The sequence below is a fragment of the Fusarium keratoplasticum genome, chromosome 6 (assembly GCF_025433545.1).
Source record: "Fusarium keratoplasticum isolate Fu6.1 chromosome 6, whole genome shotgun sequence".
Classification (NCBI taxonomy): Eukaryota; Fungi; Ascomycota; class Sordariomycetes; order Hypocreales; family Nectriaceae; genus Fusarium; species Fusarium keratoplasticum.
This window is the reverse complement of record NC_070534.1, coordinates 1,952,758-1,973,546: the sequence shown is the minus strand read 5'-3', so window position 1 is coordinate 1,973,546 and position 20,789 is coordinate 1,952,758. Positions and strand designations below refer to the sequence as shown.

General features: G+C 50.2%; 9 protein-coding genes across 9 annotated transcripts; 3 read left to right on the top strand and 6 right to left on the bottom strand.

Annotated features, from left to right (window-relative positions):
• Nucleotides 1–280: 280 nt before the first annotated feature.
• Nucleotides 281–1,685, bottom strand: NCS57_00857900 (uncharacterized protein; the record flags this gene model as incomplete). Its single annotated transcript, XM_053058390.1, has 2 exons — nt 281–910; nt 957–1,685. The coding sequence occupies 2 exons, from the start codon at nt 1,683–1,685 to the stop codon at nt 281–283; spliced, it is 1,359 nt and encodes a 452-aa protein (XP_052912221.1).
• Nucleotides 1,686–3,448: 1,763 nt separating this feature from the next.
• NCS57_00857800 (uncharacterized protein) lies at nt 3,449–4,564 on the bottom strand (the record flags this gene model as incomplete). The annotated part of the gene is made up of 1 exon (XM_053058389.1): nt 3,449–4,564. Exon 1 carries the CDS (start codon nt 4,550–4,552, stop codon nt 3,449–3,451), a length of 1,104 nt encoding a protein of 367 aa, XP_052912220.1. The 5' UTR covers nt 4,553–4,564.
• An 857-nt stretch (nt 4,565–5,421) lies between these two features.
• NCS57_00857700 (uncharacterized protein) lies at nt 5,422–6,349 on the bottom strand (the record flags this gene model as incomplete). Its single annotated transcript, XM_053058388.1, has 3 exons — nt 6,084–6,349; nt 5,753–6,032; nt 5,422–5,694 (listed from the first exon to the last, which is right to left on the bottom strand). The coding sequence occupies exons 1-3, from the start codon at nt 6,332–6,334 to the stop codon at nt 5,422–5,424; spliced, it is 804 nt and encodes a 267-aa protein (XP_052912219.1). The 5' UTR covers nt 6,335–6,349.
• A 335-nt stretch (nt 6,350–6,684) lies between these two features.
• NCS57_00857600 (Zn(2)-C6 fungal-type domain-containing protein) lies at nt 6,685–7,788 on the bottom strand (the record flags this gene model as incomplete). The annotated part of the gene is made up of 1 exon (XM_053058387.1): nt 6,685–7,788. The coding sequence occupies one exon, from the start codon at nt 7,786–7,788 to the stop codon at nt 6,685–6,687; it is 1,104 nt and encodes a 367-aa protein (XP_052912218.1).
• Nucleotides 7,789–8,377: 589 nt separating this feature from the next.
• Nucleotides 8,378–10,069, top strand: NCS57_00857500 (uncharacterized protein; the record flags this gene model as incomplete). The annotated part of the gene is made up of 2 exons (XM_053058386.1): nt 8,378–9,886; nt 9,938–10,069. Exons 1-2 carry the CDS (start codon nt 8,444–8,446, stop codon nt 10,067–10,069), a joined length of 1,575 nt encoding a protein of 524 aa, XP_052912217.1. The 5' UTR covers nt 8,378–8,443.
• Nucleotides 10,070–10,236: 167 nt separating this feature from the next.
• NCS57_00857400 (uncharacterized protein) lies at nt 10,237–11,885 on the bottom strand (the record flags this gene model as incomplete). The annotated part of the gene is made up of 5 exons (XM_053058385.1): nt 10,237–10,348; nt 10,398–11,304; nt 11,354–11,387; nt 11,437–11,687; nt 11,735–11,885. The coding sequence occupies 5 exons, from the start codon at nt 11,883–11,885 to the stop codon at nt 10,237–10,239; spliced, it is 1,455 nt and encodes a 484-aa protein (XP_052912216.1).
• A 1,001-nt stretch (nt 11,886–12,886) lies between these two features.
• Nucleotides 12,887–14,180, bottom strand: NCS57_00857300 (Zn(2)-C6 fungal-type domain-containing protein; the record flags this gene model as incomplete). The annotated part of the gene is made up of 3 exons (XM_053058384.1): nt 12,887–13,203; nt 13,255–13,753; nt 13,806–14,180. 3 exons carry the CDS (start codon nt 14,178–14,180, stop codon nt 12,887–12,889), a joined length of 1,191 nt encoding a protein of 396 aa, XP_052912215.1.
• A 929-nt stretch (nt 14,181–15,109) lies between these two features.
• Nucleotides 15,110–15,897, top strand: NCS57_00857200 (N-acetyltransferase domain-containing protein; the record flags this gene model as incomplete). Its single annotated transcript, XM_053058383.1, has 2 exons — nt 15,110–15,663; nt 15,714–15,897. Exons 1-2 carry the CDS (start codon nt 15,131–15,133, stop codon nt 15,895–15,897), a joined length of 717 nt encoding a protein of 238 aa, XP_052912214.1. The 5' UTR covers nt 15,110–15,130.
• Nucleotides 15,898–17,706: 1,809 nt separating this feature from the next.
• NCS57_00857100 (SLATT-fungal domain-containing protein) lies at nt 17,707–18,522 on the top strand (the record flags this gene model as incomplete). Its single annotated transcript, XM_053058382.1, has 1 exon — nt 17,707–18,522. One exon carries the CDS (start codon nt 17,707–17,709, stop codon nt 18,520–18,522), a length of 816 nt encoding a protein of 271 aa, XP_052912213.1.
• Between the last annotated feature and the right edge of the window lie 2,267 nt (nt 18,523–20,789).

The following is a 20,789-nucleotide window of genomic DNA, read 5'->3' as shown; positions in this document are numbered from 1 at the left end:
TGGCGCATTTATTTTGCCGTAGATAGGCTCTATGCCCCTGCGCTACCTCAGCTTCCTTAGAAAAACGGCTAGACTTAGAGACTAAGCATTCTAAATTTCCCTTCAACTATCCAGTGTTGATGCTGGAACAACCCAGGTTGGCATCACGCGGCCACGGATTCCAGATTCGAATAACCTCGTCTTAATGAGAAACATAAATTTGTAGGTATCAATGGGATTTGAAAATGCATTTCTTCTAATTAATTGAAATTGGCTCTAAAAAAGCTACCTCGGTTATAGTTCATCTGGATCTCTTCTCAACAATATACATAGAAGAAGCAACTACGCGGGGACACTTTTCCAGTAGTTCCTCTATCCCTTCAAGTCCAACTTCATTCACCGTGCTGAGTATTCTCGCCTGCTTCAGCGTCGTTTGAAGAAGCTCGCCTCGTGCTTCCTCGTCTTGAACTTCTCGCCTGAGCCCAGTCAATTTTACCTCTGCTTCAGTCTTTCTGCGAGTCCACTCATCCATGATGCTTTGTGCTATGTTGAAGGCTCCCGAGGCATTGGCCTGGCTGAGTTTGGCCTTGGCCAGGCGGCTTCGTATGTCTGCAAGCCTTTTTGGAGATCCGCCCGGAAGATTGGCTTTGGCTTCTGCCAGTTCATTGCGAATCTCCTCAATGCTAGCCCTGGCATCTTTGCGCGCCGAATTCGATTTGGCGTGGAATAAAGCAGCTTGGTTCACATTGTTCTTGATCCCCTGTAGCTTTTTCTCGGCCCGCTTAATCTCCTTTCTCTTCTTAGGCAGGCCTCCCTCCCATTCTGACAAGGCGGTCGTCGCACTTTCAAGCTGTTGGGTGACAGCATCGGCAGCTTTTTGTACTTCATTCTGCAAATCCATCCGGATGCGATCAATGTCATGGTTTGTGCCCTGTTATGATTAGCAGTAGAGCAATGCGGGAGTGATGGCCACTAACGGTGTTGGTAGTCCCCAACGAAGTGCTACCTGATGTGGTGTCAGGCGGTGGCGAGCAAACTCGAATTTCCTTGCAGGCAGAGCTCTCTTTAGTATCAGACGAGAGACAGACTACGGCGACAGTTGCTCTGTGAGCGGAACGGGGTAACTCAGCAGCGGCTGGCGTGTCGTTCTCAACCCTCGTTCTCCTCCGCGTGGTCGAGCGAGTAGAGATAGGGCGTCTCCTGTTGGGTCCAGTTGGTGCTGATATTCTTCGCTGTCTGACCCTTGTCCGGACAATGGGGACGGCCTCGAGAAAACCTTCTGTGCTTCCTAACTCATCTGATGCTGCAACCGCTCTTCTGCCAAAGAATCGCCTTTTGGTTTGGCCAATTTCTTGATATACCATCCCAGGCCCGTATGTGTCCTTCATGTATGAACATAGCGTCTCCAGTGAAACCCTTCTTGGCTCTTGTTGTCGCTCCCATTCATTTACCAGCGCACGAAAAGTCGCAAGAAAGTTGATGCTGCAGATATATTTGCAGGTAGGTAGCCATTCCCAGGGGTAACGGCCAGTCTTGTTTTTGACCGTTGTGGCAGGTCGCTGTGCCCTTCGGACATGCAAACTGTTGAATATGGCTGTGGAAATTTCCGTGGTAAATGTAGGGTTGAATTCAGAATCGGTGGTCCCATCTGGCGAGTCTGCTCTGACTATGTTGCTTGCCTTGTGCAAATTTGTAGCTCTGCCCATGGCTGCCTGACGGACTGTGGCGCAAGGCAAGCAGCCTATCCGCTGCTTCGGGCTGGATAGGTAAAAAGAGAACGGTTAATGACAATCCAACGAGAAGGTGACAGTGCGTTGGTTGCATACATAACCGATTGCGCGCTAGGGTTTTCGGTGCAGCAGGCTCGGGACGTAACACTTTGAGTACGGACTTTGAGACTTTGAAGCCACAAGATTGCTTAAAGAGATTGGACGATGCAACAGTTCTGGTTCGGCTTTGCTTCTGCGATCGATTTGTAGTTCCCGTGTCGAAGGATAAGTATGGAGAAGAAACGAAATTTTGCAGTGGCCGGGATTCAATGTTAGGTTATAGGGGACAGCGAAGGGAGAGACAGAAACGGCCCCCAAATGTCGGCCAGGGTCTGAACGCCTCAATCCCCAGCCTCGTCTGTTACTTGTTGATACATCACCTTTGTATTGCCCAGGGGATCCCCGCCTATTGGGCGACAGCTTCAGGACATCCAAAGGAGGCTTCGACTGCTGTCTGTGACTGACTAAGTGCCGCTGTAATTGGCCAGTATTTAGCATTATCGAATCGGGGGTGAGTATTTATTGTATCTGTGGAGCGCTTGTTGCCTTTTCCCTACCAAGGACTTTTCAACCCCCTTGCCATCGCAACAGGATAAGACATGCGGAAAGAGACAACTTGGAGATGCAATTTCAGGACCAGGGTTGATTAAAGCTGAGAATTAAAGTTTGAGTTTTTAAATTAACCTCCGTTTTGCCCCTTTGATCAGTCTGGAATACATGATAAAGAATTAGGACATAGGTATTATTCCTACAAAAAGGCTCCGTCTGTTTGCTTCCTCCTGACTGAGACGAAGACTTCAATGTTTGACTGCAAGACAACTTAATTACATGTCCAATCGAGAACTCTGCGGGGCTCGGTCAGTGAAATATTCGGAGTCTGTGCCATGGATTTTGTCTTGGATGTACGCATAGCCAGCCGTACCACGCAGCCACCTATTGCCAAGACCAGGCTGGGAAAACACCAGTCGCGCAGGCCAGGAGGATGGGAGCCAGGCGAAGGATGCGGCTGCCATCCTCCTCCAGCTCGGTCTCGTCCTCGCCGCCCTCCTGCAAGGGACAGCAGGGCAGTATGTGCCTCGCATGGGCTCAGCGAGCATACGCGAGTTTTGCAGACTTAACATTACCCCAGGGAAACCACCAGGTGGACCAATCTCACAGGACCGCCATTGGGCCAGGGGTCAAACCGAGTCTGCCTGCACCTCGTCGTCCGTGCGAGTACTGGTACCTAGTAAATCATCGACGCCTCAAACTCGGGCTCGGACACGGACACGGCAGCAGGTCTAGGGCTCTGGCAGCGGTTCGAAACAACCTTGAACGTGTGGCGGCAATATTCGTGCCGGCTGGCTACACGAACTATGTAGGTGCTCGCTCACACAGGAGGACCGAGCATGCTAGACTGCCTTGGTTCCGACGCGCTCAGATTCAACTGTTGACCGACGGTCGATTGTTGGGTCGAGGTGCATCAAGTGACATTACTTGTCTCGGCTGTGCCTGCGGGAGCTGGCCCATTTTTTCTCGCGGTTTTTCTCGCGTGCCAACTACAGGTCACGATCGGCAATCGGTAATCGATGGATCAACATAACTCTGCAAGCTAGATGTGAACCTCAGGCATTGAAATTGACTTTACTGGCTTTTGACAATGGGCTGCCGTTGGAAACTTCCCTAGTATACTCTTTTATCTACTTTTACTACCATTTAAACTAAAACTCCTCTGCAGTCAATCCAACATTTCGTTCCTTGGCTAGCCGCAGAAGCTCTTGGCCGATGGCCAAATCCATAACGCCCGTTCCGACACTCTTGTAGATGACGAAGCCGGTCTCGAGCCACTTTGTCAGATCGGCTGGCTTCTCAGTGTTCTTTGTCTGAAGGAGCTGGCCAATCTCGAGCATCTTCTCTGTCGGAATCTCAGCCTTGACCAACTCTCCGGCTTCCTGCAAGCATCCGTCACGGCTGTCGACAGCAACAGAACCTCCCTGGTAGCTGGCAGAGGCGAAAACGCTGGAGGGATCCACCACTTGCTTCAACAGCTCTGGGTCGATTTCCTGCATGTCCAGTCGGTAAGAGCCGATGGCCGCAAAGAATCGTGTCTTGCTTAGGGCTTTCTCAGAAGTGAGGTACTTGGCGGGGAACAGAGGCTGTGTGCTGGGTGTTGTGAAGAAGAGGACATCGGCATCGACCACCAATGACTCCAAGGCTGCGTCACGGTCTCCCTGGGGATCAAAGGCCTTGAGGTCGATGTGAGAAGGCCATGGGGAGTTCTGGTTAGACTTGAGCGACTCAATCAGCTCTTGTGTTCGCTGGGCTGAACGGTTGACGATGGTGACGCTCTTGATGTCCTTTTCCTTGAGAAGGAGGGCCAATCGGATATGCCAGAGGGCCTGCTTTCCTGCACCAAAGACCACAATGTTCTCGGTGTTTTTACGGAATCGATAAGGTAGCATGGATCCCAGAGCCGTGCGGAAAGCAGTGAGAGCGGCAGCGTTCAAGGTGCCGATAGCCTGGCCTCTAGCATCGCACAGCGTAAGAACACTCTTCAGGCCGGGTTCTGAAGGCTTGAGCTTCTCGGTTGGTGTGATGCCGACAATCTTGACACCCAGAAGCTGGTCGGTGGTTCCGGGCATGAACAGGCTGACCTGATCATCTCGGCTGACGACGGCGCGATGCGGCTGATACTGCTGCTCATTGTTGCACGAGTACTGAATGAGGGCCCGTTCAAGTGCATTGGCAAGGTCAACGACATCCGAAGACGACAAGTTGTCGAGGATGTGGTTGACGTTGTTGTCTGAGAGAACAGTAAAAGCCATGATGTCTTGCGGTGTTGTTGCTGAGAATGGATGGTCAGAAAGTTGGCCCAGCACCAGAACTATATGGACCGAAAGACGTCCAATGAAACTGAGGCCTTTATCGATGAGGAAAGACATTCCGGCATCGGACTCGGGCTGCGTCGGCTTTGCCGATAAGCGTCATGCCAGAATCCATGTTTGGGCGGGGAAATGCCATGGAATGTCGGGACAAGGGGCCGACTTTTGAACCTGCTGAGATTAGAGGGAACCTTCCCTTCACATTGTCTGAATATCCTCTCAATTGTATAAACATATTGCTGACTCGATAGATTTATAGACGAATGCTGCCACGGCCATGGAATTGTGCTTTCTGCACCTCGCGCGGAGACATGCCTGGACTGCCATGCTGACTATCACGCCCTATTCTCGGAATTGATTACCTGTTTCATAAATTCATAAACTCCACGATAACCACCTATTTCTCTACACTTGTAAGCTATTGCTACATGTTCTATCTTTTCGGATGCTCCCTCCGCGATTGCCCAAACGGCCCGAGTGACGCCCTTCTTTCGACTGGAGTCGGTCTGGGCAAGGACATTTGATCATTTATTTGCCTATTGGACCATGATTCGGCTATATGATGCAGTCTGTAACTTTCATTTGCCATAGGACCAATGTGTTGTTTGAGAGTAGTTGATTCAGAGGGGTACTCATAAGTATGCATCACCTATCTTAACATCCAACATGTTACAAAGTATAAACCAAAACTAATTGCTTTGCGCTTGAGACTCGCTGTTCTGAGTACGACATTATCGATAGATATGGAAAGAAGGAAAAAACAAGTTCGACCCTAGTAGATGCTCAATGTTGATAACAATCTTCCTGCCTACTTACTCTCGCTGACTCGGCATCTCGTAGCCCTGCTCAGTAGGAAAGGTGGTGTCCAGCTTGTGAATCTCCCGCTTCAAAGACCTGGTTTTGATACCAACGACAAGCAGGATCAGAATAACCAGCATCTCCGGCACAACATTGAGACACACCTCGATCGCCTTGGAGGTAAGGAAGCCTGAGGTTGGGTCTGAGATCTTGAGCTGGAGAAACGCAATGGCGTAGGCAAGTCGGAGGCCAGTGAGCGGCATTGTCAACAAGGTACCGTTCAGGAGCTGAAAGTGACGACGAGTTAGCATTTGTGCATCCCAATATATGATCGGATAGCCTTACCAGTCTACCGCCCGACATCGAAGGCACAGGTCCAGCTATCGACGTGGATCGAGACTTTCCGAGAGACCACAAAGCCCAAAGCACCAGGAGTACCCAGGATAAGGCGACCAGAGCAGATGCGACCTTGAGAAGTATCTTCATAGTCGACACAGATTCCCCTTTCTGCAAGTTGATAACGGAAATAATGATCAGGACCATGGCGATTCCAACAAGGGTATGGTATTGGATCTCGAGTAGCACGTCTAGCTTTCTATTGAGTCGAGGGTTCGTTGCTCGTCGCCTGGCATGGAAAGTTAGACAATAGTTCTTGACTCGGAATAGGAATACTCACGCTTCATGCAAAACGCCTGATGCTGCAAGAAGCAAAGGAGACAGACCGATGCTGCTAAGAATAATCGATCCGGTTGAGGTGTTGGAGCCATGAAGGCCAATGCCTCCAGTGACGATTCTAAGGACGCAGAAAGTCTGGACGTAGAACCAGCCCAAGAAGCCAACTTTGCCATGCTTGAACAAGCAGTACAAGGCAGGCTGGGCAAAGACGATGTAAATGGCGAGCTTGGCTGCTGAGATGGAGTCCGTCATGTTGTAGATGGATGATTGGATGCGTAAAGTAATGTCGAGAGGGAAGTCGGAGCCAAGAATGTCTTGCAGAGGATATTTTCCATAAACATTCCGATGCACAGCACTCATATATAGTTAATCTCTTGGCTCCCTCTTCCTTGCATTCTCACTTACTGTGGTCGCTAACTTGGGCGTGTTTCTGATGATCTGCAGGCGTAGGGCTGCGCCACGCAACCGATGCACACCCAAATAGTTAAACGATAGCGAGAATGGCAGGGCCCTTAGCGTGGTGGGCTGTTCATTTAATTCAGACCTCTTAAACGAGAGAATCTGTAGGGCTGTTCCATGGGCTGCGTAATCTCGTCGTTTATTCAGTCGTCATCAGTGAATACTACTTGCTCTTCCAACACTTGCTTCGGCCAGCGGAGTAATCCTTGCCATTCCTCCGGCACCACCTCGATGATTGCCTGCAGCTCACGGGGCCCAGAATCCCCAATCCACCAGAAGCTGCGTAACATGGCCATCAGAGCAAAATAGTTGGCCAGAATAACAAGTGCCCGGGGGCGTTGCTCCTCGACCAGGTCTACAAAGCGCTTATGGATCATCATGGGGAAGACAACAACCCTTCTTCCCACGGTCGCTGCGGGTTCGCGCTGGTTCATGGATTTCCAGATACCTCCGATGAAACTGACTGCTCCCCCGTACGCTGCTTCTATCTCAGCGTCCCAACTCTCCTCCAGCTCATGGGGCTCCTCGCGACTCATCAGGTGCATCAAGTCTCGCCGTAGTTCCTCATTCTCGTTATCGTCAAGATAATCCGACACGGAGTCAATCATTTTGTATGCCACAGAATCGGGCTTGTTTTTGATGAGATCCCAGGCTTTCCGAAACACAGCCGTACTGCTCCCGCTGATGCGTAGCCAGTTGATAGGCGGGACGTACGGATCTAGAACTCGTTGCTGGATTTTGACGAAGCCGTACAGACGCAGCATGCTTGATACCAAGCATATAGAATCTACATTCTCCAAGCTCATGTTCTCAATGTCTTTGTGGTGTTCACGAAGAGCCATGTTGAGATATGTGCGGCAAGTCTCAGCAGCCTCCTCGTCGGTGTATTTGCTGCGATGTTCATTGTGAAGACAAACCACCATGAACATGGCGTAGAGAATGGAGTCCGAAGTCAATGCCCTCTTGCAAAGGCTGGTTACCCAAAATTCGTAGGCGATGTCGTCCATGGCAGTGGACGGGCCAGTGTCAGTCATGTATTGGTAGAACAGCCGCTGTTCGAGCTTTCTCCGCGCCTCAGACTCGGGAGGATCCACGATCCTCTCATCTGCAAGAAATGGTCGCGTAGATCCACCAGAGGCTTGAGAACTGGGGGACTTGGCACGATCGTAGACGCAATCCAACTCTAATCGAGTGCAATTGGAACATATCGGCTTGGCTTCATCGCACTGATGATTGTTAGTGGACATGCCAACCAGTATAGTTTGGCGCACTTGCCTTGACGCGGCGAGCTCTGCACCGCTGACAGCCTGTCCGTGACTTCTTATGAAACAGCTTCGCAGGGCGTTTCTTCATCGGTGGCTTTGACTGCCGAATGCTGAGATTGGCTGAACCGCTTGGATCCATAGTGACAGACGCATGCAATTCCAAGGATGGTCACGCAAGCAAGCCAAACTGAGGATAGAAAGAATGGAAGTTTAAACGATAACGATCGTTCAAGAGGCATCCAGAAAAGTTAAACGAGAACGAGCGATCGTCGTCAGCGACGTGCCGATTTCCGAGCGGGAATAGTGCTGACTGAGATTCATTTCTGTAATCTGATTCGCTGATGGGACCATGAACGGCTTCACGGCAATTAGTGTCCTCGCTTGGTTGTCGGTGACGAGGGTGCTTGTTTCGCTCGTTATCGTTCATGCAGGGATTGGGTGGCTATGTTGCAACGTTAAACGGAAACCTCCTTTGTTTGGATATATACGAAGAGAATGAGTATATAGCTGGCAGTTTCAACATGTTCAACTCATCCAATCCAGAATCATTCTCCTCATTCCTATTTAATCTCCAAGTCCTTCTATACTACCTATTCCATCCCGACACTTCTTCGCGTTATTCTCGCTGCAAAACATCATGTCAGGAGAAGGTCTTGATCCTCTCAAGCGATACATTGTCAAGGGCATAGCCAGCGGCATTGGCTTGGCATCCGAGGGCATAACCTCTTACAAAGAACGTCGCAAGGCCTCATCATCACCGCCAACCTCTGAAAACGATGCAGCCTCAATTCGATCCTTTCCAACCTCAACAGACGCCAGAGCTACTGGCGTCCATGAACTCTCCGGTGATGCGAAGTCCCAACCAGAAGAGGATGCTCAGTGGGAACTTGATGAGGCACAGGATGAACTGCTGCCACAATACGAGCCTCCCCAGCAGACGAGCACTACCCCCGACCTCGGCCAAGATCTCTTCAGCAGATATCCTGCGCCTGCATATACGGAAACCATGAGCAAATTGTCCCAGCCAGTCATCCTTCCCCAGCGCAGACCAAAGACACGCAGACGAGGCTTCATCAGAGCATATGCACCAGCCTTGAACGACACTGGCATAACCCAAGACATGTTCCTCGACTTTCTCGAGACGTTTCACAAATCTACACAAGCATCACCATGGATCGATGCCATCAACCTTGCCGCCATGCCTCTTTCCCTCATCCCTCATTTCCCAATGGTTGTCGGGCTGGCTATTCAGGCCACGCTCATGGTAGCAAAGGACATCCAAAACAGGACGAGGACGAATGCATTCTTGGACAAGGCAAACAACGAATTCTTTGGACCTCGTGGGCTGTACTGTCTCATCATGACTTATAGCCCCGAGACAGACAAGCCTCATGAAGCTGCCGACGTTTCTTCTACGATTGCTACCTCTCAGAACCCTTCGACAAGTCAGAAGATGTTTGGCAAGCTCAAGGAGTCGAAGGGCAAGACTTATGGAGAAGTCGAGCTGCCAGAAGCGGCACCCCTCGTGTTTCCAGTTCTAGAAGACCCTGCCGCAGAAAGCGATACAAAAAAGTCGACCAAGGAGAAGTTGGAAGGCACTCAGAACTACGTGAGAGAATACTTTGACAAGAGGGCACAAGCCAAGTTCGCTGCCAAGAACGACGGGAGCTCTCTGGTTCAGGGTCCAACCCCCAAGTTCACCTCTCGATATGCCGATCCCACCCATCCCGCAAGCAGCGGGTCTTTCCGATCACTGATCACGGGAGGTCATATCAACCCTCCCCCCATGACTCGACAAGAGCGTATGGCGGGTGCTATGGGTAACTGGTGTTCGAGTTATGATGCCAGACAACCAGGGGCCAACTACACTCTCAAGGATCATGTGTTGCGGACAAGAGGCATGATGTCACTGGGATCACCGAGGGCTGAGCATGCTCCCTATGGTGGACAGCCAGCTGAGCCAGCCACAAGTATGAGGCCGGGTCTTGGATCTCGCATGAGTGGAGACCGAGACAAGATGCAAGTAGGACCGCTTTCAGTTCCATCGCCAAGAGGGATGATCAAGAAGGTAGTGAAGAAGGTTAGTCAAGTCTCTTGATGTCAGCAGGGCGATAAGCTAACACCGAATTAGAACATCCTCTACTTGATGGTAGTCAACTTGCCAACGGACGAGGAGCTGGCTCAAGCTACAGAGGAACTCGAGAGGAGGAGGCAGGAGGGCGCAAAGATGTCCAACATTATTAAGAGGTTTGCAGATTATTAACTCGCTGTATTTTGTATATAGAAGTGGCCGGTTAGGAGTTGGTTAGAGGCAACTATGCATTATTGAACACCCCCAAGAGACTTGCTTTTAGAATGCGTTTCAACATTAGAAGTGAATGTCACTCAGTGACGGCTATCTATAGCATGACAGCGCGTGTTCTATCCACCTCATGAGCTGAGACCGTCTCTCTCGGTTTCCTTAGCACTCGCGCTCTTGAGATCGGGGCTGACAGCCGCTTCCTCGACAGCAACCTGAGAAGCCGGATCCACGGTTTGAGGACTGGGTGAAGTTAGCATATGTGTGCTGCAAGATGATTCTCATGACTTACTCTCTTCGCTTGAGATATTGGTTCAGCAGATGCGTCGCAATGACCAGAGTGACGGAACATCCAAGCGAGAAGGAAAAGCCCTTGACGAAATGAGGTGCCTCCACGGTCTTGTACACCAGCAGCGGGGTCCATGCTGTAGAGGACTGGGCGATGGCGGTGATAAGAACAAGAGCAAAGGACCTCTCCGCTGGCGATGTTCTCAGTTGCGTGTTAACCCAACCATGTAGTGCTGGTGCCATGGCATTGGCAGAGTAGATGGTTGAGAATGCAAACCATTTCGCAGCTTCAGGGACGTTCCAGACGATAAGAATAATGAGACCGATGATATTCCAAGTATAAGCAGCTGTAATAGCCCAGGCAGGTCCAAGATATAAATCAGAGGCAAAAGACACCAGCAGGACGTAGAAGATACCCAGGGCCGGGGCAATCGTGCCGAGTTCGTTAATACGAGCCTTGGTATAGCGCTCGAGAGACTTGATCCATAGCAGGAAACTTCCAGAGCTGGTATGTAGTTGAGAGTTCCAGAAAAGGACGTCTAGAAGGATGATGGTCCAGAACTGCGGCTTCATGGCGATCCGCTTGAGGGTGTTCAAGCCAAGCTTTCCATGGGACTGATGGCCAGCACGAGATAGTCGCTCGGTGCTGAGGTCGATGTCTTCCTGGGACAGGCACACTCGGTTAGGCTGTTCAGGTGTACCTGGGATGACGAAGTATCCAAGAATGCCGATCGGAATAGTGATGATGGCGCAGATGATGTACATCCAGCGCCACCCGGCGAGGCCATGGACGCCGTCCAACTGGGCCGAGGCTCCAGCCTGGATGAGACCGGCAGTGAGGGTTCCTAGGTATAGGCCGATGTAAAAGATACCTCCACGTCTGGCCAGTTCGTCTCCACGATACCAAGCTCCTATGTGACATGAGCACGAGACAATCGAGCCTAGTGTGGGGTATCCTACCAAGAAGATAATTCACAGCGGGAAAGAAAGCAGCCTGTCGCGGTATTAGTTTGGATCGAAAGCAAGAGAAGCCAACGACGAACCTCGAACCATCCAACAAGAAATCGGTAGGCAGCGAGCTCAGCAAACCCGGTTACTCGATATTGCAGCAGCGTAAAGACGCCCCAAAGAATGTCGAGAGCGGGGATCAACCAATGCATGGGGATATAAGTGAGCAGGAACATCAAAGGAATCTGTCCAGTGACGGCGCCGACGACGTAAAAGGTTTGCAGCTTGACCAGCTCATTGCCCTCAAACTTGAGGTCCTCTTTCATCCCTGAGACGTAGGCATTGTCTATGAAAGCGTTAGTCAGGTTCAAGAAGGCGGCGATAATTACTTACTCAAGTTGGATTGATCCATATACTTGACCCAATAAGCAAGGACCGCGTACGGCACAATGAGGAGATCGAGCTTGGTGATCAGCTTCCGCTCCCGCGGGCTATCGCCATCAGCGAACCATTTGAACCAGCTGCCTCGAGATTTGTTGGCCATGTTGAAGAGCAATTAGTAGAGGCGAACACGAAAACTGGGCTGAATACCGCAGTTTTAAACTCGGGATCGAAGCATTTAAGTATCTTCTGCCAGATTTTACTTCGCTTTCAATCGACTCCCATACCCATGGCCCTGGGACAGCTCTTCATGTTCTAGATCGGACCAGAAGCGTGCTATAGACTATCCAGACATTCGATCTATCCTAATCTTGCTAAAGATCGATTGCATCATCGCAAGGTTATCTGATGCAAGTTAATCTAAAGAGCCTATATCAACCAAGCTTCTTGTCACATGTACGGAGAATACCCAAAGGTAACCTATGACTGACCAGAACTGTGAGTACGCGCCGCAGTGGGCTGCTCAGCTATCAGTTCCGGATAGGGTGCGGCTCCGCGGCCGCGACAAACTTGTGCGGCTCCGACTTCATCTACCCATACCCAGTTCACAGTGGGCCCGGTTGAGCAAGCTCCATCGGAAAGAGTCCGGCTGCGTTAGTGAGGTCTGAAAAGGGAGATCCTGTCCTCTTGAATGGAAAGAATATTGCGTGCTCGTGGCTAGAAGCTGGCTGGAAGCTTGACGGTTGAACTGGGCTGAGAACTAATGAACTACACCACAAGTAACGACAACGCCGGTACCGAAAAAGCTCGTACTTGAATCACTGTCTCAATCAGAAATTGACGGCAGATGGGTGCTGGTACTAGCCCACGCCTTGGGCCAGTCGTATAGCATGTCACTTCTAGACCGGCATCGATCCCGGACCAACCCTGATGAACCCGTACGTGGTCAGATAATTATTGACATGGCGTGAAGCCGAGAATAAGCTAATAGAAAAGCTTGAAACTTTATTTTGCCATTAGCAAGGGGCCATGTCCTCGAGACCAAGGTCATGGCCACCACAGAGTGGATATTCAGGGGATCTGCAGACAGACGAGGAGCCAGAATGGTCTCCTATATTGCCCAAAAGGAGTAACCCGAGAACTGAAGAGCTTGGCAGTGAGTCATCAAGGACTGAGTAGATATCGCGCATCCTGCCTGGCAAGAACACGGCAAAACTCTTTCAACCATACCCCGTGCTCTTTGTAATCCTCTGGGAGGCTGTCTACCACGTCCTCGGTCCAGGAGATTACCATGTTTTTGCGGCCTGGACACTTTGGCTCCTCTGAAAGGGCGAGAACAGACCTTCCAATGATGTAGTCCAGCAGAAACGTGTGAATGATGAGGAGCTGGCCAACGTGGTTGCTTGGGTCAACGAATGACTGGAATGTTTCGGTGCTTAAGTAGCTGGGTATCATGAAGAGGGTGACGAATTCTTTCCAAGCTGATATGTTTGGTCAGCGGTGATAACGGTCAGGGCCACTGCTTTACTTACCCTCAAGCGAAGAGGTCGGAAGCCAGGATATAGCTTTGAGCATGGATTCACAGTATATCTTTTCACATTCTGTCCGGCAGCGGGGCTCGAGAGCCAAAGCAGAGGCTTTGAATCCCTCTATAATCTTCATATCCTTGGGTTGATCCGTGATGATGTCCCGGATATTGTCGATATGTGCGTCAGGAGTCCAGCTTCTAAACACAGACCGATGATATTCAGGCATCATGGAAGTCGATACCAGCGTGGCTCCTCTTGACATGACCAGGTACTCGGTCATTCCGTGTGGCATGAGACAAGACTGTGCAGCGATGCACATGAGGGCCGCAAATAGAGCATCTCTATCGGCAATGCTCTTGTGTGAAGTGTCGGCAATCTGCTGATTAATGAGATTGATGGCTGTGACTCTGTGCTGGAGCGCTTGAGCATTGTAGTTGACATTGCCATTTTGCGATAGATGAGAAGCACCAAGACCCAGGGCAGCATGCGCCAGATAGTTATACTGAAACTGTGTCAGTTGCCTGTACAGTCAAACTAACGATTGAAGCTCTCACGCCGTGGGTCATGGCCGCACACTGCGACCAAATATGATCCCCCCTTAGCGGCAAACTCGGATATGCCACGGTCAAGAACTGATAGTGGAATCTCAGATCATCCAGGGCCAAGCTTGTCAGCGGAGCTCTTGGTGTTTCGGGCAGGGCTTGGCATGCTAGCGGTGGGTATTGACACCTCAATCCTAGCCGTGCACATCGCGCGCATCCAGGTTGACGTTCGTCGCATTTGACTCTTCTCCGCTTGCAGTTGAAGCATCCGAGTCGGGATTTGGAATGCCCTCTTCGGGATGGTTGTTGTCGTGCGAGAATGACCTGGTTAGGGATGTCGGAGCTTGATGACACGGAACGCGACTCGACGGGTTCTTTATCATGCATGATGGGGCCTCAAATTAGGACTGATCTTCTGTGTGATAGCATGCTGTGTTTGATCGAGGGGAGACTGTCGATCGTGTTGGAGATGCTGGTGGAGTGCAAGACACGGCACTCGCGTCGTGGGTTGCAGGGGTAACGGCAATTCTGCCTTGGCGTAAAGATGACTTGTTTCACGCCTCGCAGGCTTCATCACGTGCAATGGATGCCTGGCAAAACGCGCTGGCGTTGGTGACATGTCTCTGAGTTCTGAGTGGCACTAGCGCTAGTGGTCAAAAGCAAACCGTGCTGGTGAGAGGCATGGATCGGCCAACCCTAGAGTTGCACAGCTGTCGCTTGGCCACCATACAGCAGCGATGTTCTGAGTGATATGTCAAGAATCTGTCAATAAAGGCTGAGACTGTCATAAGCTGGGTCTCCCTCTTTGTATCATTTTCACTTAGACTTTTTGTTTGATCTAATTTCTTGGTCTTGTGTTAGGGCTTTATTTTGCCGAACGTTGGGGCTCTGATAGAGAACTGATTGTGATGTTTCAACAACTCCAGTAGGTTTACACATAGCCGAAGTGAATCCCCCAGTTAGTGCTATTTAAATACTACTACATGTAGTCTGCGTATATCTAGATATCTGAACGAATACACCGCAGAGAGCGGCTAACAAAGTATCCATGAAATAGCTGGGTCCCATAACTGCAATAGCTGTCTTGAAACCACCCTGAAAACCATAACTCTGCTTGTTTATCATCATTGACTATCCTTGAAATTGTCATCACCTCAGCCCGACCTTTGGTGAGCCGAGGCCTTGCCGCCTGCTAGACTTGTCGCAAAAGGGCGCAGCTTACTAACGCCGAGCCGATCCGAATAGTGACTCATGTTGGACAAAGTCAACAACCAACAGCTTCTACTTTACAAAGAACTCACCCATACCCCCCAAAAATCATCTCAAGCGGCATCATCATGAGTGAACAACCCGTTGGTCCTCTCACCCCAGAGGGCAAGGCATTGCCGCCTTCACGTGTGTCCCTCGACGGGAAGTACACCTCTTTGGTCCCTCTTGATGTGTCCCACGCCGACGCACTTTTCAAACATCTTGGTGGTGAGGAAAATGGCCACCTTTGGACTTATATGTTTGGAGGTCCATATCTCGACCAGGATGAGTGGAGGGACACGCAGAAGGTCTGGAGCAAGAGAGAAGACACAATCTTCTTCACCGTCCTCTCTGGTCCCCGAGAAGACCCTGATTCTGAGCCCGTGGGACAAATGTCCTATCTCAACATTGTACCAGACCAACGCCGAATCGAGATTGGTAGCGTCATTCTTGGCGGGAAGCTGAAGCAGACTCGGGCGGCGACTGAGGCATTTTACCTCCTCATCAAGCACGCCTTCGAAGAGCTCGGATATCTAAGAGTCGAGTGGAAGGCCAACCACCTCAACAAACCGAGCTTGTCAGCTGCGGAGCGACTTGGTTTCGTCTACGAGGGGATTTTCAGGTAATTTCTCACCTTGCAACTCCTCTTGTGCAGATGCTTACGACTATTAGGAAGCATATGATTCTCAAGGGGAGACGCCGAGATACAGCTTGGTTCAGCATTACAGATGATGAGTGGCCGCTAGTTAAGAAGGCCTTTGAGGCGTGGTTGAGTGAAGACAACTTTGATGAGAATGGCAAGCAAATCAAGGCACTCAAGAGCATCAGGCAAGCTCTGCAGGAAGCACAGAACTGATAGACAGAAAACACACAGCTTGTTGATAGAATAGAGGAAGATAGAAAAGAAACCAGGATGGAGCATTAGACAACCTGGCGCTTTTCAGCTGGGAATCGAGCTCGTGCTGAACGGTTAAGCCCTACTTGCGTGCCATGAACACCACGGTGGAGTCGCCAGATGTTATTTTGTATTTTGACCAGGGATTTATTTTCATAATACAAAGCCAGGCCTGTGAATGAGAGCCCCGACTATTTATGTTCCCAGTACCAAAGCCAATCCTCTCCTCCTCGACCTTGTAGCAGAGCGATCCACCCTTGTCTTGCGGTTTTAATCGTAAAAGGCACTAGCGCGATGTTTTCTTAACTATAATTTTATTCGAGATAAATTAAATACACTATTGTCTTAGTTCGCTACAGCAAGCTCTTCATTGTCTCTCTTTTTAGACTTTGTCCCCTGAGTCACTAGGAATCTACGTTGTGCTAACGATAGTCTAGAACACAACGGAGATGACAAAAGAAGCCTCCGTTTTTCCGGTTAAAGAGTGAAGACCCCAGCTCATAGGGCCTCGCGGTTATGGATTTATTCACGGAGCGCCCGCTGCCCTGGTGGCTTGGAAGCTCCCTCCCTGAGAGCCTAGGCTCAAGGTGAACTCGAAGAAATAACCCTATATGATAACATTCGGTGGTTGATAATCCGTCTCATGAGCCTTGTACATCTTCAGTGCCTCTTCGCTCTTCCTGAAAAGCACCATCGGAGTCAGCATTCCTCACATCGTCCTGCGTGCTGACGAGGGCGCAGCTAGGTAAGTCCCAGCCGCGGTAACCACGGCATGTCCGAGACAATTGGCTGTGCCGGGTTAAAGTAGTAACGCCACAGGCTTGGAACGAGTCATGGGGCTATCTGTTTAAGACAAATACGGACCAAAGGCTCACTGAGGCGTCAACCATGGCGTCCTCCTCGAGGCGATCAACGATCTCCCCAGACCAAGCTAAACAATAATGATTTCTAATCCAGAGAAAAGGGGGACCATCCTAAAACCGTTCACGTCCCGGAGGCTAAAAAGCTTGACTCCGGCTGGCCCCAGATTTCCCATATCGAGGTTAGGCTACGTCACTGAGGCAGAAGCTTATCAAGTGATGCAGGGAGGAGGTGAAGATCGGCAAAGCGACTGGCTGGCTGGACAGAAGTATCCACATCCCGATGGGATCTAGGACGTAATTAGAATGGCTGCCGCAGAGACATTTGCCCAAAGGCCATTGACGGGTAGATCTGATCGTTAGAACGGTGCCATAGGCCATGGGATGAGCAGTTCTGGAATGTGTGTTGGAGAGAGCAAGAATGGGCAGACATGTGAACCTCCAAGATCACCAAACCGAGAATGTCCTCCCTACACTGTCTCTCAGAACACCGTCAAACACATCTCTTCTCTCACACATGAAGAGGGGTTGGCATCCCGTGGCGTTGGCTACGGGTGACGGCCCGGTTAGTTTCCGAGTGGGAGATGTTTCATTTTACATTCAAGATCGTCCAATCGATCGGGGCTAATGACAATAGATCTCGCTGCAATGTCGATCGCGGCCCCGTTGTGGACAACAGTTCACCACCGCAGGACAGCTGAGGTCAAACACGGGCGATCCCTCGTTATTTTGGGCATGGTTTGTAGGGTCGTGATGCGACACATTTGACATCTGCAAGATGAGATCGGTTCAGAGGAGTGGTTTAGATAATGGTATTAAAGGGTATGATGCAGCAGACTCAGACAGCCAAGAGTGCCAGTTCCCTGTGCCCATCCTTCTCTTGCTTTCTGCACGTCTCACTGTCACCAAGATGCCTACCCAAAGATCGGTTGTCGATTTTCTGCGAAAAGTGATCTCTATATACGACCGGGAGGAGCAGGGATATCCTCCTCCAGTTCCCAACCCTGGGAATGTCCCACCTGAAAGCCCAGGCATTAACAGATCCTTCTCTGTCGCCACTACCGACGTTGCAGCCCTCGTCCCCTCTAGTGATAAGCTTCTCCTCTTTCGATCCCTTACGGGTATCGATACGGTCCCTGCATTGCGGGCCAACGGCCACTCGGTCCGTTCCGCGCCGAACATTGGCATCTACACTCGTGTTGTTCGCAACGAACGAAAAGCCTCCTTTCGACACAAGGGCTTTAGGATCCTTGTTAGCACCTGTCTTGCGGCTCAAATCATAGTCGCCGCCACGCTTACTGCGCTTGGAGCTGCCAATGGCTCCCACAAGGCAGTCACAGCATTCGGGGCAATCAACACCATCATCGCAGGTCTCCTGACATACCTCAAAGGGTCTGGACTTCCCACAAAGCTCAAGACCAGAAAAGACGAATGGAAAAAAGTCCGAGAATACATTGAGCAGCGCGAGCGAGAGTTCTGTCTGGCGGACTGTCCCCTCAATATCCAGGAGGAAATCCAGATTGTCGAAAACATGTACCAGCGTGTCAGCACCTGGCTAGAGACGGGTAATAACCCCGAAATGCCGCAGTACCCTCACCCAGAGATTGAGAGGCCGAGAAGTATCTTATCCATGTCGCCTTCTAACAGGCGGTACTCGTTGCGCCCGGATATGACGACACCTGCGCCGATTGCGGAAGAGAAGAGGGAGAGAGACCAGGATGATTGAAGGATGAATTTTAATGTTCTTTGATGTTCTTTGATGACTCATATATTGTTTTGAACTCCATGATGAGACAAGGTTGACTTGTCGCTTGAGTATGCCTCAGTAGACGCCTGCCTCGTGCGTCCTGTTGTCTCTAAAATTCGTTTCAATACTGAAGGAAATTCAAAGGAACCAACACGAACGTGACTCTAAAACGATACCTGCACCTGAAACTCAAACTTGATCACGTGAGAAGACGTAAAATCCTCCCCTCGCCCTCGCTGGCTGACTGCACTTGGTCTGATTGAAAGCCCCGGCGTGTTATGACTATGCCCACTGGCTTGGTGCACTCGCAAAACCGATGAACAAAGCCAAAGGAAAACTATATTGAGGCTGCTCTACCTGAAACGTCGGCTTGCCAGTTTCCCTCTTTCCCCCCTTGGTCTCTAGTCTCCCATATGACATATCACTTACATATCACTGGTCGCCATTAGTCGCACTTCACCCCGGATCCCTGCATATTTCTTTGACCAGGCCTGGAGTCTTCGTGTGTTCGATGCCAGGCCAAGTTACCAAGTGTAATGGATGCTGGCAATGTGGGTTCTGTTCTTTCCTCCTTTCACATAACCCTAGATCCTCTCACTCAGCGCGAGTTAATGCGATAATGTTCTTTTTTGTTTTCCTTTTATCCAGTGCCAAGAATAGATGATTTCAGTGAATTTATGGTATTACATGGGAATCTTGAGTGTTCTACCCCTTATTCTCATGGAACTCCGTACAAGGGGGTGAGAACGACATCCCAACTTTTTTTGTACCCTCAAATCAGTTTTTGATATCAGTCGAACAACAATATGAACTTTGATGAACCCGAGGAGGAAATTCTGGTCAAGAAGATTCTCTTTGATCCTGAGTCTCAGGATTTGCCTTATAATGGCCGCTCCTCCCCTTTAGACGCCCTCTCGATTCCCCTCTCTTCACACACACACACACACACGAGTTCTCTGGACTTTGCATACCATCAGTTCCAGAGTTGCTCTCTTTGAACTTCTTATTCTCTGCTATTCTATAGCATTGCTTAGTCTTTCTACTCACAGAACTGCTCGCCTTGCTCTTCATAGTATCGCCCATACGTCGGCTCTGAAGCATCGATCACGCTTACTCTTGACGAAACTGCTCGTCTTGATCACTTCGACTTGCTACTATTAGCTCTTCTATGGCATTGATCAGTCTTTCTCTTGACCAAACTGCTTGTCTTGTCTTCTTAGTATCGTTCATACTTCGGCTCCCGAGCAGCACTCACACTTTCTCTTGATAGAACAGCTCGCCCTGTTCTTCTTGGTATCACTCATACCTCGGCCCTGAAGCATCACTCGCCTTATCTTCCGCGGAATTGCTCGCTTTCATTCACCATAAGGCTGATAAGGCCATCCTTCTATCGCGACTCTCACGATAAGGCGTCGCCTACCCTTCCTCTTCCTCTTCGGCATTGCTCCTCATCATTCACCGCAGCTATCCTTCTCCACTTATTCTTCTCCTCCTCCTCTTCCTCCTCCTTCTTCTTCTTCCTCTTCTTCTTCCTCTTCATACATCTACACACGATTCATTCATCAAAATCGAGAGTCGAATCTACGGCTTTCATCAACAGCAGTTGTCAGCGGCATCTTCAGAGGCTTGTATCAAGGTTTGTTATCAGCTATCTCTTCAGAGACTTAACCTCACACCTCATTCAGCATCGCCACGGCAGCACAGTCACCCTGAACAAAGCGCCGATTCCTCACCTTTAAAGGGCGCTTTTCCCCCAAGATTTCCGACCCACCCCGCACTCCCCAGCCCAGATAGTTATGGACTTTTCGTGTATAGCATTGCGTAGACTCTGTCCTGAAGAATATCGACGATACCACTTTCCGACTTCACCATTTCGCAATTGTCCTGAGATCACTTGGATATTTTTTTGAGCTGTTAGATGAGCTCTAGTTCACTGCGACTCGGCATCGATTAGCTGCTTCTTGCAACAGTGCTCACGCACTTTGTCTCGATTACGAGACCCCGGCTATTGCTTGCCTATGTCACTTTCCATTGACAGGATGAACGAATCCGAATCGGATAACACACGCACGACAGAACCAATGTCGCTATCATCACTACCCGGTCTACGTCGCCCAGACTACGAGGGGAATAGATTTGACGACTGTTCGTCATACTATTCGCTTTCAGAGCTTTCAGAGACAGACCCTGTCCGTCGAGTACCGGCCGTAGAAGTGCGCCGGCAAGCCCTTGCAATTCCTCCCAAG